Below are 17371 nucleotides of genomic sequence, written 5' to 3'. Positions count from 1 at the left end.
ATAAGCATTCCTTACCTGAGCTGATCCCGATCCTATCTGCAATGCTTGGCTGTGTTTAAAAGATCGTGTCTTAGGCTAGGGGGATAGCTTAGCAAGCATGAGTCTTTGCAAGCATGAGGACCTACCTGAGCTTGACCTCCAAAACCCAGGTTAAAAAGTTGGGTGTGGAGGTGTGTGCTTGTAATCTCAGCACAGAGGCAGATAAAGGAGGATCCCTGGAGCTCACTGGCCAGTCTAACTTACTTGAATTCCAGGTCAGTGAGAGAACCTGTCTCAAAAAACAACGTGGACGGTACCTGGGCAATGACATCTGAAGGTGACCCCTGTCCACCCCCATACATGTTCATGTACACATGTACCCACTCACATGCATGACCATGCACATACACCTAAAAAAATACTAAAATAAAATGATTACATAGAATCACATGGGTGGGCCACCCATCCACCTCCAGTGTTAGCAAGCTATCCAGAGAACAAGAAGCCACCTTAAATGACAAGTGACAAGGAACAGTGAAGGGTCTCAACTCTGCAGCAGAAGTCTATTTAGTGAGAAAGGAGTAGTGCATAGAGTTTTTTTTTTAAGCCAGGTAGAATCTACTGGAAATATTAAGACACACAGACACATGATGAAAAGGTTATGGCATTTATGCTAGGTTTATCTGCAGGGTACAGAGGAGGACCAAAGGGGAAGAGATGGGTCCCCCCCCCCCCCCCGTGTGTGTGTGTGTGTGTGTGTGTGTGTGTGTGTGTGTGTCCCCGTCCATCTTGCGGGTGGAATCGCTCTGAGGACACAGGATTCCTGTCTAGCCATGTTGACCTCAGTGGATCGGACACCCTGTTATAGACCCATATAGGCGCAGAAGCTGGGAGTGCTCAGTAGTCAGTTGGGCAAAACCAGGTGCTAAGAGGAACCAGCGAAGAGGTGAGGTCAGGAACTGCCACAGTCAAGGAGCCCTCAGACCCCCAAGCCAGGTGGTCTGAAGGAACTGAGGCAGTCATTTGGGTTACCATGTGGCTATTTGAGACTGGGCTTCTGTAGGGAAGCCCCCTAACTTCTAAAGATGACCCAGTCTCTCACACCCTCTGACCAGAACCAGACTAGCCTCTGAGGCATCCCCGTTTTGATCCTGAGACAGAGGCAGGCACGTAGGATTCAGGGGTGGCCATTTGAGCCATGTGGACCATTATCCACACAAGTCTCTGCCTTGTGTTTGAAACTAGCCTGAGAGTGATCTGTGGGCAGTGATCTGGTCATTTCCTTTTCTTCCTATTAACCCCCACAGCCCCTTGTCAGCAGAACATTCCTGGGCCCCAAATAGGTCTAATGCACCCCTTGACACCTGCCTGGAAAAAAGACTTGAAAGACTAGAACACTTACACCCTGTCTTCCTCTCCCATTTTCTGCCCCCCCCCCCACTCCTCCACACCCCATGGGGCTACACACTGGCCTTTCCACCCATCCATCGCAAGATCCTAACACAGAGAGGAAGGTGAGAAGAGTGACTTCATGGGGTAGCCTTGTCTCAGGTGGCAGATCTGACCATGCTTGAGTAGGATATAGGGATCTCCAGGCTAGACAGCTCTGATGAGGTGCCTGGGCTAATGTGTTCCCCTGCAAACAAGGTGTGGCCAGGCTGAACCTCTGTCCATCTGTCCTAGAGTGTGGATGGGCCAGTCCTCTAAAAGTCCTTAAATAGCTCAGCAGGTTGACTGATCTGCTGGGACAGTCCTCACACTGATGTGTCCTGCTGGGTTGGCCTAAGGGACAGGAGGTGCTGGAGCCACACACAGTATCCCTCCTGCTCTTAGGAGTATACACTGTGGAATGCAAGCTCCCCTCACCTGTCCCCTTCGCTTGGGCTTCCCACAATGTGTCACCGATCAAGGGACTGGCCCCCTCCCTTCCCCAACATCCTGTGTGAGACCAGTGAGTGTGGCTTTGGCCTCCTGCTTGGCGGATGTGAGACTGCCCCTGCACCTCCCACTGATAGAGTGCAGGGCAGGGCTCTACGGCTCTACGGCTCTACGACACTGCGGCAGCTGCTCCTGTCTGTGCCAACTCAGATGCCCACGGCTACTCTGCAAGGACCGGTGTTGCTTGGGAAACTCAATCTCCCGAAGGCCCCAGGCAGGCCTGACTGACCAGCAAACCCTGAACAAAGGATAGATAATTTCCATGTGGATATGAACCTAGGAGCTCATGGGACACAGGAGGTTGCTGTCAGGTCATAATGAGGAGAGCTAGCTAAGGCTGGATGTTACTAAGGCCCTCCCTTGCATTATTTCGTTTCATTCCTATAGTTGCTGATTCAGGACTGTATCAAGTCCAAACACTAGGAGTCCAAGTCCCAATCCGTCTGACTCCAGAATCCTCTGCTCATTTTCAGCTACTTGTCCGGGACGCAGGGCTAGGCTGCAAAGGCTGGCTTGCTCTTGGTCTCCAAGCCTCCTGTCATTCATCCTAACGAGTCACGACCTGGTCCCACAACCCTTAGAGAGGAACCCAGGATCCTCTGAGTGTCCTGTGCAGTGCCCATGAAGGGGGCCCTTGAAAGCCCTGGGAAGCCTAAACACATGAAATCTCCCACATCCCCACATCTGGCTCCCCGGAAACGCAGTAAGGTGCACAGAGAAGCGAAAGCACTCTGGGAGGCAGGTAGACCTGGGTCACCCAGTCCCAGTCTCCCAGCAGTTACAGGGAGAGTGCAATGCCAGTTTCATCCAGAGTTCCATCCCCAGGGCCACAAGGCATTTGAGGCACTCAAATCTTATTTTCAGAACTTCCTTGCCTCCTCAAGTCTTTAGCTCAAATGTCCCCCTCTTGTCAAGGCCGAGCCTTGTAAGGCTACATAAGCTCTACCCACCAAGGGACATCCCAAACCCTTCTTTGGTTCTTTCTGCTCTACAACTCATATCACCTGCTAATGCTACGTTTATTTTCTGTCACTCAGGATCTCCCACCCTTTTGAAAGAAAGAAAATTCCATGACAGGACCAAGAAACAATGAAAACTTATTGTTAAATCAATGATTAAACAGTCAGTCCAGAGATTAGCTAGGCAAGGTGTTCTCTGACTTTAAGAATGCTGAGGTGGCCCACACCTTTAATCCCAGCACTTGGGAAGCAGAGGCAGGGGATCTCAGCCTGATCTACAAAGTGAGTTCCAGGACAGCCAGGACTGTTACTCAGAGAAACCCTGATTTGAAAAACAAACAAACAAACAAAAGAATGCTGAGGTGGAATCTACAGGGTCCTCTGAGAACTTCCTATCCTGTCCTCAAGACCCAGGCAAAGGCCATATGGGTGGCATGGGTGGCATCCTCTAAGGATACCTTTGCAGGCCCTGCCACACGTCATGGTTTCAGGATACCCAGCTCCTTGGCAAGGAATATCCCAGAATAATATTATTAAATATTAATACTATTTATCCTGGGAACACCAAGTCAAGTCCCTCAAGAGAGGGCTCTGGTCTCTTGCTGAATTCCTAAAGAGTCGAGTCAGGTACCTCTCGGCTTCCCTGTCCCCACGCCCAAAGGAGCCTCTCCTAGCTCAAGAATTCATAGTGGTTCCTGGGAAGGGCAAGTGGCTCTTCAAAGGACCAGTGTCCTCTGAGGCAGGGCAGACAGAGAAAGCCATCTCAAAGGAAGCTGGGCACAGCTAGGGAGGGTTTCCCTGGGATCTCTCGGGAGCCAAGACTGGGGAGGGCACCCAGAACAGGTGGCCCTGATGGGCAACGCCTGCTCTGAACCCTGTCTAAATTGTGCCTGGGCAGGGGAAAACAAAAGTTGTCAAGCAGACCTGGCATGCCCCAGCCCAGGGGGAGGAGACAGCAGTATGGAGGAGATAAGAGGGCCTCTCGAAGCCTGAGTGCATCTAGCTGCCAATGCTGCTCAGTTTTCCCAGCCTCCAGTGGTACCCAACTCAGGTGTCTCAACAGCTGCTCCTGGGTGTCTTAGAAGACCAGGAAGCTAAGCCTCCCCACAAGGTCCTGCCAGACCCATTCGGGTTCTTCCCCAGGACAGCAAAGGGCCACAGGCTGATTCTAAACCTTCCAGTGCCCTGCACAGTGCCTTTTCTCCCAGGGGAGGCGGGAGTGGGGAGAAAGAGGGCAGGAAGGAGACCTTCCCTTCAAGTGTCTTAAGGGGGCTTGAGGAAAGGCAGAGCTGTACAGGAATGCTCTCACTCCCCTGCCCCACCCCCCACGAGAGAGAGAGCAGAAACAGATCGGGTTCTACACTCAGAAGACAGACACAGACACAGACACAGACACAGACACACACACACACACACACACACACACACACACACACACACACACACACACGGAGAGACACTCTGCCCATCAGCCCTCCACCCTGGCTTTCCCAAAGAGTGAGGGAATTTTTAAGGACCAGGGAAAGAGGACACCAGGCTAGGAGAGGTAAATCTCCCTTCCCCCGATGTTTGTCCTTATCATAAAATTCTGACCTTCAGCTTCAGTGACTTCAAAACATCACAAAATCATGACCCCTCCACTGATTTTGCAAATTCCCTCATTGGGCCAGGTGTCTACCGAAAAGCCTACATGGGGCTAACTGGCGCTTTTTTTTTTTTTCTTTAAACCCTTCTAGGAAAGTTAACAGATTTGGGATGGAGGACGCCTGCTATGTAGTAGGCCATCCAAGCTCATGTTTTCATGTTCTCAACAACCTCTGGAAAACCCAGGCTCAGTGTGGTTAAGTGATAGACATAAGGCTATTCAGCAAGAAGTGGGAGGCAGGATTCACAGTCACCTGAAGATGGGGACTGAGGTTACTATATGGGAAAAAGACTATAGGCAAAAGAGAGAATCTTATCTCTGTGAGTTCGAGGCCAGCCTGGGCTACCAAGTGAGTTCCAGGAAAAGGCGCAAAGCTACACAGAGAAACCCTGTCTCGAAAAACCAAAAAAAAAAAAAAAGAGAATCTTTTTCTGCCTTGCTTCCCACTTTCTAAATGTACTCATTTTTACAACTGGAGATCATTTCCCAGAGGACTCAAGTTCCATTCCCAGCACCCACTCCAGGCTGCTCATAAACTACCCTAGCTCTGCTGTCTTCTGGTCTCCAACATGTGGCATACACTCACTCACACACACAAATTAAAAGTAAAATCAAGCTGGGCAGTAGTGGTGCACACCTTTAACCCCAGCACTCGGGAGACAGAGGCAGGTGGATCTCTGTGAGTTCAAGGCCAGCCTAGTCTACAGATGGAGTTCCAGGCCAGCCAGGGCTACATAGAGAAACCTTGTTTTGAAAAAAATCAAAATAAAATCAAGAGGCTTGTCTCATAGCCCTGTTTAGCTTCCAGTTTGTAGCAATCTTCCTGCCTCGGTCTCAAGAGTGCTGGGATGACAAGTGTGAACTACCTTTTTGTTGTTGTTGTTGTTTGTTGAATATTATTTTATGGCCAGCAAGTAAAGGCACCTGGCACCAAGCCTGATGACCTGAGTTCAATCCTCAGGACCTGCATGGTGGAAGGAGAGAACTCCCCTAAGTTATCCTTTCACACAATCCTTACACACACACACACACACACACACACACACACACACACACCCCATAACATGTGCATGCATGCCCAAACATATACACATGCACACATACAAAATACAATTTAAATGGTACAAAAGAGACTAAATTTGTTATTTGTTTCTCTGTGTAGCCCTGGCTGTCCTGGAACTCGCTTTGTAGATCAGGCTGGCCTCGAACTCAGAGATCCACCTGCCTTTGCCTCTCTAATGCTGGGATTAAAGGCGTGAGCCACCACCCTTGGCTTGAGACTAAATACTTTGATATAATTAAAATGATCTCGATCTGTCACTAAAGAGGAGCCATCATTGCCTCAAGGAAGTGTAGAGATGTAGAATGTCCCTAGGATCTGGAAATGCTCTCCAGGGAACTGGCCCAAGCTGATCAGAGAACAGAGAGAGCTTGCCTTGAGTCCTGTCAAATGTTCCGTGTGCAGATGACTTAAAACTGCCGCACTGGTATAGTAGAAATATCACTTTCTCCATCCTTCTCCTGCCTCCCTGACCACTAGCTTACACAGACCCAGGGGATCTTCTTTCTCCCAAGCCCACTCTGACTTTGCTTTCTCTTAGGCAGGCCACAGTTTTTCGGCCGTGCAGCGCAGCTCGGTTCTTCCCACAAACATTTCCTTGTTACCCCGACACACCCATTCTCTCCCGGCTCAGAATGGCCTCAAACACCGAGTCTCTAGAGCCTGCACCAACGACGTAAGGGTCCCCAAGGGAAGGGACTCGGTATCTAAGCCACGCCCTCCTTACCGGAAGTTCACCTGTTTCAGGTGAAAACCCTTTAAGAGCTACATCGCGGTTACCCCAGTTATGGCCACTTCCCACAGCTAAGGCCCAGTGTCCACCAACTGTCCAAACCGAGTAAAAGCACAGCACACTTTCTTTGGCAAGAATTTTCCACTCCTTGCCAAGTCCCACAGAGCAACCCCCACCCATCAGCGTGTAAAACACACTGGGGCTCAATACAGTCCCCTAAAGGTGTCCAAAGCCGCCCCGCGCGTAGAAAGTCCCCCCCCCTCCCTTTCTACGAGAGAACCAGGTCCCACCCGCGGACTTCCTGCGTCGGAGGATTAGGAGGCACAAAGGGCGAGCAGGGAGAGCGCCCAGATGGCAGAGGTAAGGGCTAAGCCGCCAAGGTAACACGCTCCAGACGCCGCTGGCGGACGCCGGGTCACGGGAAGCCGTGTCGCCCGGCTCTGCGTCCAGGAGCCTCACTCGAGGGTCCGGGACTGGGTCTCCGCTCACTGTGTCCCCCGCACCCAGCCAGGCCAGACACCTGTTCCCCGCTCCCGAAAGCCAACACGATTGTGCAAACCCGAGTCCCAAGTTTGGTAATCCGTGTGGCGAAACAGGAAAAGACAAGTTCTCAGAGCCACTTTCTACAGGTGTCTTTCTCCGGGACGAGCCAAACGTCGGAGATCTGGGCGAGCAAGGCAGACCTGGGTGCTGCGTTCCTTGACCCACCCGGGGAAGCCCAGGGGACTCGGATCCTCGCGCGCCGCGCCGCCCCGGACGGTCCGCGCCCCCGAAGACCGTGTAAAGCCAGGTGGGCTCACCTGCAACCGCGGGCCGGGCCCTGCCCGAGGCCTCGGCGTTCCTCGGCGCCCGTCACCCGCCGCTCCGGTTCCCCGCGCCGGCCCACGGGCTGCAGGGCGGCCGTCTCCTTCCTGCTCACCTCCGGCGCGGCGAGCGGGGGGGCGGAGCCGCCGCGATTTACATACAGGGCGAGCCCGCGGAGCCCGCGCCCCGCCCCCGGCCCCGCCTCCCGGGCTGAGCTGACGGGGCGGGGGCGCAGCCTGGGAGCCCTCGAGGGCGGGGCCCGCGCTCCGGCCAATCGCGGCCCCAGGAGCGCAGGGCGGGGCAGCAGCGAGCAGACGCACCTAGCGCAGCCCGACCCCGCCCTCACCTGCGCGCACCTGGTCACAGGACTGCTCACTGCTGCCAGTGTCCCACCACCTCCCGGAAGAGGAAATAGTCCCTGTGTGCCTTCTAGGATGGATGCCAGTTGTGAGGACAGGTTCCTCCTGCAGCTGTCGAGTGAGGGGCATAGCTAGGCGGGCTCCTCAAAAGAGCGTTCCTTCCAACTAGAATGACCGGCAGGTGCAGGTCTCAGACCCAAGAGTCCGGTGGTAGAGGAACGAAGGCATACTGGGAGCCCCCCACTTCCCCCCACTTCCATCTTCACAGAGGTGGACTGAAGCCCGACATCCAAAGGGCTAGCCCCTGCAGCTAGGCTAGTTTTTACCTCAAGCTAGAGGAAAAGAACCGTGGGGGCCCCTCTGAGTGGCCGGGGTCCAATCCAAACCTTGGTGTTTGAAGTCAGTCATGCTCTCCCACAGGCTCTCTGGTCCAACCAGAGCTCTCCTCCCCCAGGGTGGACAAACCAGGAATGAAGGGACGGGGTGGTCAAGTAAGTATATCCAATCGCAGCAGAAAATTTTTTTTAATGGCTTTGGCTTTATGGCACGAAGCAGGCACCCCCCTGTTTAAAGGCACAGAGTCCTCTCTTCTGCCCTACCTCCCGGGCCTCTGAAATCAAGTCCTGAGATCCAAGGGGGTCACTGCCAGGCAAGAGGGAATGGGGCAAGGCTTCACTCCCCTACAAACAGCAGATACCCAGGGCTGTGACCACATTGGCCCAGACAGTTCCTGGTGAGTCCTGTACAGGAGTCAGCTGACATGGTCCCTGAGAGCAGTCCAAGTCCCCCAGAAAAAGCCCATCCTCAGAGCTGTACATTCAGTGCTCCAGATCCACAGGCAGTGTGAAGTCTCTGAAGCTGTAGAAGGAGATGTCACCATGATCCACCAGGGCAAAGATCAGGGGAACATCCCCACTCTGGTAGGTCAACTGCTTGAGGCTGCAGAGGTCTGGGACAGGCTCATCAAATCTGTAGGAATACAGATTAAACTGAGACGTAGTCATAGCCTACCCATGGCCCCAAGCCCCCCTGAGGCTTCCAGAACAGGAAGGCTGTAAGAGAAAAGCTAGGGACCGTGAATACTGGCCCTGGGCTCGGATGTCTACAAACTCCATGGCTTTGATGAGCTCTTCGAGAGCACCAGAGCAGAGGGATAGCTGGTACGGGTTCTCACCACTCTAACCCAGTAAACCCTTCAAACCAATTCCCTCCTGTTGAGTGAGCCCAGGACTAAAGCAAAGAGGAGAGAGACCACCCTAAAATGCCAGTACCAAGGATAGATAGGTGGCATTTAACCCTTCTGGACCCGATTCTTCTCAGGGACTGGCAGGGACCAAGGGATGGATGGCTGGCAGCAGCCAGGGGTACTGCTCAATCATCTCGTACCCACTAATGCACATTCGGACATAGGGTTTGCCAGGGTTGTTTTTCCGGAAGGTGGCCACAGCGTCAGCCTGGTAAACATCGAAGCTGATCTCCAAGCCTCTAGACTTCTCCAGCAGCCTGTGGACCAAATGAGAAACGTAACGACAGACTCTCTTCTCTCACCAAACCCTTCCCTACTACCAGTTCTACCAAGCAGCCTCACGGGGGGCTACACCCACCATCTCGTCATTCTCCCTCTCCCTAGACGCACAGGACAGTAGCTGTCACTGGAAGCTAAGTGTGCGGGCAGGTGTCCCTGGGGTGATCCTCTGACTCACACCCAACTCCAGGAATCAAATCCCAGCTGTCGCTCCACCTGGCAGCCAATGTCATGGAGACAGCGAGCAGAGCTGAGACTCACCGGTAACCTCCATCAGCAAGGTGTGTTGTCTGCAGCAAAGAGATGTGTTGAAGGACCGCGGCTACAAGGGCAAGTGAGAACAAGACGTGGGGAAGGGGCGTCAACTTCCTACACACTCCTGCCCAATCTGCTAACCACGTTAGGACCATCAGATTTACCAGAATGTGTTTAGTTATGTTCCACACAGTAGCAGTGTTCAGGACACACTTATCTGGTAACCCTGCTCTACTCACCTACCAATCTCCCATGTTCCCATGATGCCTTTACAGATTTCTGAACCTGTTACTATACTTAGCTCAGGCCACATACTTAGTTCCTTGTGTTTAAAACCAAGAACAGATAGTGCACTTTCCTCTTATTTGGCTAAAACCTCTGTGGTGCCACCATGTTCCAACTAACAGGCTGTGAAGGGGAGAGACCCATACCTAGTTGCTGGCAACGCCATCCAGCAGTCTTGGGTATGGTCTTAAGGATTTGGGTATAGTTTTCACCCCCTCAAGTGTCACTGGGCAATGACTCATCAGAAAACCTTCCCCTATGGGCTCTGCTGGGGCCGCTGTCACCTACAGAAGAGTCTGTGCAGGGCACACTCCACGGCACAGTCTCCTCTCACACCTTAGGCCTCAGCCAGCCCTGGTCAAAACATCCCTTTTCAAAAGTCTTACGATCCTTCTGCTCCCAGTGGCCTATGGGTATAGCAGGTGAGGGGTTGGTTACCTGGGGAATCTGCTTTCTCAGGGCTGAGCAAGGGAGTGACAGACTGGCCCCACAGGTGTGGGGGGCGGGGCTGGCTCTTCTGCAGCTGCCGCCTCTGCAGCAGCTCCTTGTACTCCCGCCAGCCGGAGCAGCCCCGCACCTCAGGATCTGCATTCACGTCCTCCCGGAACTGCTGGGCCTCTGCTTGCTGGTCCCGGTCTCTCCGGGAAAGCTTCTCCTTCCGCTGGTTCAGCTTTTGGCACCAGGACTCAGCATCTGTCCCTCGCCCGATGACATTGGCCGGGAGCAGCTCTGGGGCTGGGGCAGGCAGGAGGGTGTGACGGCTGTCTGAGGCCATGTTGGGGAAGGAGATCTGCTCAAAGTTCCAGCGCAGTTTAGGGGGCCCCTTGGCTCCATTCTCGATTTTATCATTCTCCTGGCCACACCCCACATCCTCCCTGGCCAGAGCAGGGCAAGACTCTGGAGACCCTAGAGACTGAACGGAGAGTCCTGAGCCCTTCCTGGGGCTTGACTCCTGGGGCTTCTCTGGGTACTGGCTATTCTGGTCACAGGCAGGTGGGCTGGAGGCGGACAAGCTCACGGGTGGCAGGGAGTTCTGCAGAGCCTTAGCCTTCTTATTAGCAGACCTTAGAGACATGGGAGGAAAAGCAGCATATTTGCCCCTTGTTACTGTCACCGGGACATATTTGTCCCACTGGAATGGAAATGGACCCCCTGCTAGCTCCCCAGGCCTGTATGAGAGCATCCCAGGCCCCTTCTTTTTTTTTTTTTTTTTTGTTTTTTGAGACAGGGTTTCTCTGTGTAGCTTTGCGCCTTTTCCTGGATCTTTCTCTGTAGCCCAGGCTGGCCTCGGACTCACAAAGATCCACCTGCCTCTGCCTCCCGAGTGCTGGGATTAAAGGCGTGCGCCACCACTGCCCGGCACAGGCCCCTTCTTAAGCCCTGTGGTCATGACACTCCCTGGGGGTGGCAACAGCAGGGGGATTACCAACAGCTGGAACTCCTCTTCCTCTTGCCAGTCCCATCCTCCAGGCACTGGGCATAGCCATCCAAGTTAAGCTGCCTCTCGTAAGGCGACACGACAGAGCTGTGGGGCGAGAACAGCAGGCAGGCAACTGCTCCACCTTCTCAGACTGGTGCTGCCAGCAGGGTTTGGGAGGGAGCGGTCAAGAGGACAAGTCAGAGGCCAGAGGGAGGTCCATACCCAGAGGAAGAGTACCAGGAACAGCCACAAGGGCCTAGTCACCCATCTGCCCATGTCCCTTGAGTGTCACCAATAATACCAGATGCTCCTAAAGAGCTGGCAATACATGATTAATCAGGAGTACAGCTCAAAGACAGAACCTTTGTCTAGGAGGTGTGAGGCCCTGGCTTCCACCCCCAGCACAACAGAAAACAAGTAAATTCTTAATCTCTGGTGAGAAGAACAAGAGGCAATCGAAAACTTGGAAAATACAGGGGAAAAAGATGGAAATAAACACCATGAGCCAGACAGTGGTTGGTGGTGGCGCATGCCTTTAATCCCAGCACTCAGGAGGCAGAGGCAGGTGGATCTCTGAGTTTGAGGCCAGCCTGGTCTACAATATCAAGTTCTAGGACAGCCAGAGCTACAACAGAGAAACCCTGTCTCAAAAAACCAAACAAAAATAAAAACAAAAATCTTGGGATTCCCACAGGTAACACTCTTCTTTCTTTTTCATTTATTTGGGGTATTTCGTTTGTTTGTTTGCTTGTTTGAGACAGGGTTTCTCTGTGTAGCCCCTGGTGGTCCTAGAACTTGCCATCTGGTACATTTTTATTTCTTATACATTCATACTACTGTTTCTCTGTATATTTTTTGTTTTGTTTCTTGACAAAACTGACATTGTACTAACACACTGCTTTAAAATCTTTTTTTCTTCCCCGCTCAGTTATATATTGTGGGCTCAGACCCTTATCACTTATCACTATAGCATTCTTCCCTGCTATGAGGAGTGAGGGAGGAGGGAGGGAGGGAGGGAGGAAGGGAGGGAGGGGAGCGAGAGCAAGAGAGAGCGAGAGAGAGCGAGAGAGAGCGAGAGAGAGAGAGAGAGAGAGAGAGAGAGAGAGAGAGAGAGAGAGAGAGAGCGCAAGCGCAAGCGAGCACCCAATAGCAGAGGACAGCCTTGGGTATTACTCCTTAGGAGCTGTCTATCTTGGTGGCTTGCAGCTCACTGATTAGGCCAGGCTGGCCACTGAACCCCAGGGATCTGCCTGTCTCTGCCTCGCTAGCGCTGGGAATACCAGGATGAACACACGGCCTTTGGGTTCTGAGGGACTGAACTTGGGTCCTTGTACTTGCATGAGTCCCCCTCCCCACCACTATGAATGTTTTATGGCTCCCAATGCTGCACGGCTCAGATGCAGGACCGTGAATCTAAACCAATTACAATAATGAAGTGAACCCTTGAGTCCTGTCATTACATCATAGGACATCTTTTTACTACACAAGTCCTACATGATGGCCCTGCTTTCAAAGAGAAACCAGTCTGCGAGGGTAGGTCTCCACACTGAGCCTGATTTTCAAGTGTCGATTTGGCAAAGTGATGGTGTCTGCAACTCTTCTTTATTATACAGGAAGTGGGTAGAGGCTGAGATTTGGTTCTGTTCTTCCTCAGCCATGAGTTCGGGGCCTGGCATCAGAGGGTGCTCACTAATACTGCCGACTGACAGAACATTCTCAGGAGGAACTTCTGCACACAGCTGGCCTGTTTCCCTAGGACAGATCCCACTTTGGGGAACTGTTTTAGAGTTTGGGGGACAGACTGTAACTGCAGAAGCTACACCAGTCTCTACTGTAAGTCTGAAAGTGGCTGTGACACTCAGCAAAGCCGGACCACTAGGTAACGGAGGGAGACCTAGGCCGGCACAAGAAATGTGAAACCCACCTTGACTGTCGACCCCTCCCCAGTCCCTCATCCCTGCGCGGGCCTCACACACTGGCCTGCATATCTACGTGCCAGGCGCTGGCTACTGCAGTTCTATGACTCAATGCTCATCGTGAGCTGCAGGTACTTGGTCATTGCCTGAGCGGGGTTCCGGTTTGACAACCCAGGGGAAAGTGCAGTGATGGAATTCATACCCACATGCCTCTCTGCTGAACACTTCTAGCTCCAACCCAAGAAGCCACACTGAAGCCAAAGGTCCCAGGTCCCACTTTCACAGGAGAATAGTCGGCCAGGTCCCAGGACGGCAGTGCATGGGAACCAAAGGAAGGACTTACCTTGGCTGGAACCGACGGACCACGTAGCCTAGTCTCTTCAGGTGGCTGAAGACCTCAAGAGAAGAGAAAAGGAAGTCTTAGATGCTCCTTTTGTTTTGCATGTTTGTTGGAAAGGCTCTTGCTATACAGCCCTAGCTATCCTGGAACTAGGTAGACCAGACTGCCCCAAACTACTCAAAAGTAGTATTTTTCCTTCTACCTGTAAGTGCTAGAATTATGACCATGCCTGGCTTAGATGTCCATTTTTTTTTTTTTGTTCTCCAGAGAGAGAGAGGGAGAGAGAGAGAGAGAGAGAGAGAGAGAGAGAGAGAGAGAGAGAAGGTTTCTGTGTAGAACACTGGCTGTCCTGGAACTCACTCTATAGACCAGGCTGGCTTTGAACTCACAGAGATCCACCTGCCTCTGCCTCCCCAGGGCTGGGATCAAAGGCGTGCACCACCACCGCCTGGTTTGGATGTCCATTCCTTTTTTTTTTTTAACTTTTTTTTTTTTTTTTTTTGAGACAGGGTTTCTCTGTGTAGCTTTGCACCTTTCCAGGATCTCACTCTGTAGACCAGGCTGGCCTCGAACTCACAAAGATCCGCCTGCTTCTGCCTCCCAAGTGCTGGGATTAAAGGCGTGTACCACCACCGCCCGGCTGTCCATTCTTTACAGAAACCTAGTAGTTTCTCTAAACACAAGTCATTTCCTATAACTCCTGAAACTTTTTCTCCTATATAGCTCCAGGTTCCAAACCTTGGAACTGCTTGGACCACATTCCATTATAAATATTATCCTCACCAGGCCTAATGGTTCAAGCTTGTAATCCTAGCTACTAGGGAGGCTGAATTGGGGGATCACTACTAGAGAGCCAGCCTGGGGTACAGAGTGAGTTTAAGGCCAGCCTGTGCAATTTCAAAAGTCCCTGTCCCAGAAGACAAGCAGAGGGCAGGGGCCACAGTCCAGTGTGAGAGTGTTTGCTAGCATGCACAGGCTGCTGCTTCAGTCCTACAGTCCAGTGCGAGAGTGTTTGCTAGCATGCACAGGCTGCTGCTTCAATCCCCAGCAGCACTAAAAATAAAGAAGCAAACACCATTTTCCAAGGAGGTTTCACTCTTTGAATTCTGTCTCTTATTCTGGGCACAAGTAACATTTAATAATTTATTGACAATACAAATCTCAAGAAACTGTATACAGTCACGGACCTCCTGAGAAAGAACTACGTCACAGAATATGCTGACACTAAAGTCTAGGCAAAACAGTGGTAGATGGTGACAGACATCACCCCACCTAACCAGCCCTCCCCTGACTTGATGGGAACGGTCTTTGGTGAGTAGTCACATGTTAACAAACCCAGAAGTGTCCCCATCTCACTCAATCTCTTCCCAGCATTCAACACAACTGATTGTTTTCTCTTTAAAAAATGAGTGCGGGGCATAGTGCCCTTTAATCTTAGCACTTGAGAGGCAGAGACAGGCAGATGTCTCTGAGGCCAGCCTGGTCAACATAGTGAATTCCAGGCCGGCCAAATCTACACAGTAAGATCCTGTTCAAAAAAACAAACAAACAAAAAACAAAAAGAGGAAAAAGAAAGGATTGAAAGATTGTGTTAGATTCTTTGACATCGCTTCCCATTTTTTTCTCCTGCATCTTCAGACACTCCCTGGTCATGGATGGGTCCTGTCTCTCCACTGACCTTCCCACATCTGTGAGCTCATCACACTCCCTCAGAAACAATGGCTTACACACCATCCAAGCTTACAAACATCCATGATTATACTTCTAGCTTTGACCTCGCCCTCCACTCTAGGTTAGATATCTACTTTGTGCCTGAAATCCTGCTGGATGTCCAAGAAGTACCTCAACACTATTTTGTATGAAACAGATCACTTCTGACTAGTCCCCTTCTTTCACATAAGTGCCTACCTCAGTCTTCCCAGCTGGATGACACCGTTTTGGTCATGCTGGTCATACTGGCACAAGCCTCTTGGTCATCCAACCAACTGCTAACAACCATCCATTCGTTCTCCCAAAACACTCCTGAGATACCTTTTTCCGTTCACTGCCACGCTATCCCAGCCTCTACCTTGTCTCACCTGAAAGAACATTCCAGAATGGATCTTTTTTCTTTCCTAATTCTATCCTCTACCTAGCACTTATTCTCTATAAAGTCAATGGTTTTGTTGTTGCTTGCTGTTCAGGAGTTCTGCTTAACACTGGGTTTTATTATGCAGTCCAAGCTGTCTTAACTTGTGATTCTCCTGCCTCAGCTTCTAGAGTGCTGGTATTACCTGTGTGGTTAACCATGACAACAAGCACTACCTGCTTTTTGTTTTGTTTTGAGACAGAGTCTGTCTCTATAGTCCTGGCTGTCCTGGAGCTTGCTATGTAGACACGGCTGGTCTGGAACTCACAGAAATTCACCTGCCTCTGCCTCCCAAGTGCTGGGATTAATGGCGTGCACCACCATGCCTGGTTACTTACCAACTTTTTGTTATCCAGTTGGCTCCATTAGAGTATAAGCCTGATGATCAGCACAGGCTCTTAACTCTCCTATAGGGTAGCACATGACACTGGGCTTGCATCCTCAAAAGTACTTGTCACTACTCATTGGCCCGGCAAATGGGAGGCTCCCTGGGAGGCAACTGATACCTGATAATGTAGGAAACTCAAGGTGTCCTCAGTCAGCAGCAGCTGGTAGGCCTCTTGGATAGACAGTGGCAGGTCTTGGTAGAAGAGCTGAATAGAGCCCTGGAAGAGGACCAAGAGCTTAGTTGTGTGTATCCTTCCTCCAGAGCCTAAGCCAAAGGGGCTCAGCTCCTTGGCTCTGACCCTCTCCCCACACACACCTAGCATCACTGCACGACCACGACCCACTAGGAAAGAGGGTTAGTGTCCCCGCTGCTTGGGTGGCACTCTTTGCTGTCCTCCAAGTCCGCCTGTAAGTTCACTGAAATCGTACTTCTGAAGTCTTTCTGGTCCACCCAAACGCATCCTCCCACGCCTTTAGCCTGCACCCCTTGCCCGCAGCCCCAGGCCCCCACTCACACACTCCAGCAGATACAAGGCCTCTTCGGGGTGCAGCCGCTGCCGCCCTTGCTCGGAGTAGCCCATGGTCTGCCAGAATTTCCCCTGTGGGGAGCAGAGCGAGGGTCACGGGGCCGCTTGGGGGGCAGAGGAAGGGGGTCCCCCAGCCGCCCGGATGCTCGGGGCGCTCACCGCTGGAGACTTCAACTCCACAAAGCCCTCCTCGGGTCTCCACTCGGCGGCCACCAAGCTGCCCCTGGCGAGGAGTGGGGAGGGGGCGTCTGGGTCTGCGCGGGCAGTCCCCGGCCTCCGCGCCCCCCCCTCGCCCCGGTCCCCGCCCCCCAGGCCCGGCCCCTCTCACAGGCGCTCCACGCGCTCCTCCGCCAGCAGCTGCCACAGCTCCTGGCGACACAGGCGCAGCCGCTCGGCCTGGGCCTCCGAGCCGTCGGGGAGGAAGTCCTTGGGGCCATGCGACCGCTGAGGCAGCTTCTGGGACCGCGAGCGCGCCGCACGGAGCTCCGAGGCGCTGAGGAGAGCCGGGGACACGCGGTCAGCACCAAGGCTCGCTTCCGGATCCCACGCACCCCCCACGCCTCCCCCCGGACCCCCGGGCCGGGGAGCACCTGAGCACACGCCCCGCGGGAACCTCCACGGACGCGGGTTCGGGCTCGGGCTCCGACTCGGGCTCCATCGGGACGCCGTCTGCGGCTGCGCGCGCGCCGCCCAAGCCCCGCCCACCTCCGGAACTCCGCGCGGTCCTAGCGCCCGCGGGCGCGCCCTGCGCTCCACCGATGGCAAATCCGCCCTGGAGCTTCGCGCCTTCCTTCCTACCTGTCCTGCGTCCTAACGCCTGTCGGCACCCGTGTCCCTCAGTCCGCGGGGCCGGGTTCGGTCTGCAGGTCTCCAGATGTGCAGAAACTCACCTGTTGTGTTTCCGGCGTTTCTGAGGCTCCTCTCTCTAGTAAAACTACCCGGGCCCTGGGAATGTGGTATGAATAATCACACGTGGGACCGTGCTCTCTGCAGCCCTGAACCGCCTAGTGCTCTGCCACCAAGAGGAAAGAGATGCGTGCAGAGGGGAGAGCAGTGAGTCCTCGAATACCAGCTCTGCAAACTGGAGTCCCTGTGGGAATGTCGGGAGTGG

At 53.0% G+C, this 17371-nt stretch overlaps 2 protein-coding genes across 2 annotated transcripts in view; both read right to left on the bottom strand.

The window, feature by feature from the left end:
• The window catches only part of Llgl2 (LLGL scribble cell polarity complex component 2), a 37685-nt gene extending 30460 nt beyond the window's left edge, over positions 1–7225 (bottom strand). The window contains exon 1 of the mRNA XM_059272123.1: positions 7115–7225. The gene's annotated coding sequence lies outside the window, so the exon portion shown is untranslated. The remainder of the gene's footprint in view (positions 1–7114) is intronic.
• Positions 7226–7997: 772 nt separating this feature from the next.
• On the bottom strand, positions 7998–16968 carry Tsen54 (tRNA splicing endonuclease subunit 54). The gene is made up of 11 exons (XM_059272121.1): positions 16851–16968; positions 16589–16753; positions 16420–16483; positions 16249–16332; positions 15853–15951; positions 13222–13274; positions 10969–11067; positions 9981–10606; positions 9264–9324; positions 8864–8980; positions 7998–8446 (listed from the first exon to the last, which is right to left on the bottom strand). Exons 1-11 carry the CDS (start codon positions 16916–16918, stop codon positions 8296–8298), a joined length of 1587 nt encoding a protein of 528 aa, XP_059128104.1. The 5' UTR covers positions 16919–16968; the 3' UTR covers positions 7998–8295.
• Between the last annotated feature and the right edge of the window lie 403 nt (positions 16969–17371).

This window comes from Peromyscus eremicus, chromosome 8a, assembly GCF_949786415.1.
Source record: "Peromyscus eremicus chromosome 8a, PerEre_H2_v1, whole genome shotgun sequence".
Classification (NCBI taxonomy): Eukaryota; Metazoa; Chordata; class Mammalia; order Rodentia; family Cricetidae; genus Peromyscus; species Peromyscus eremicus.
The sequence above is the reverse complement of the archived record's forward strand: the minus strand, read 5'-3'. Positions and strand labels throughout refer to the sequence as shown.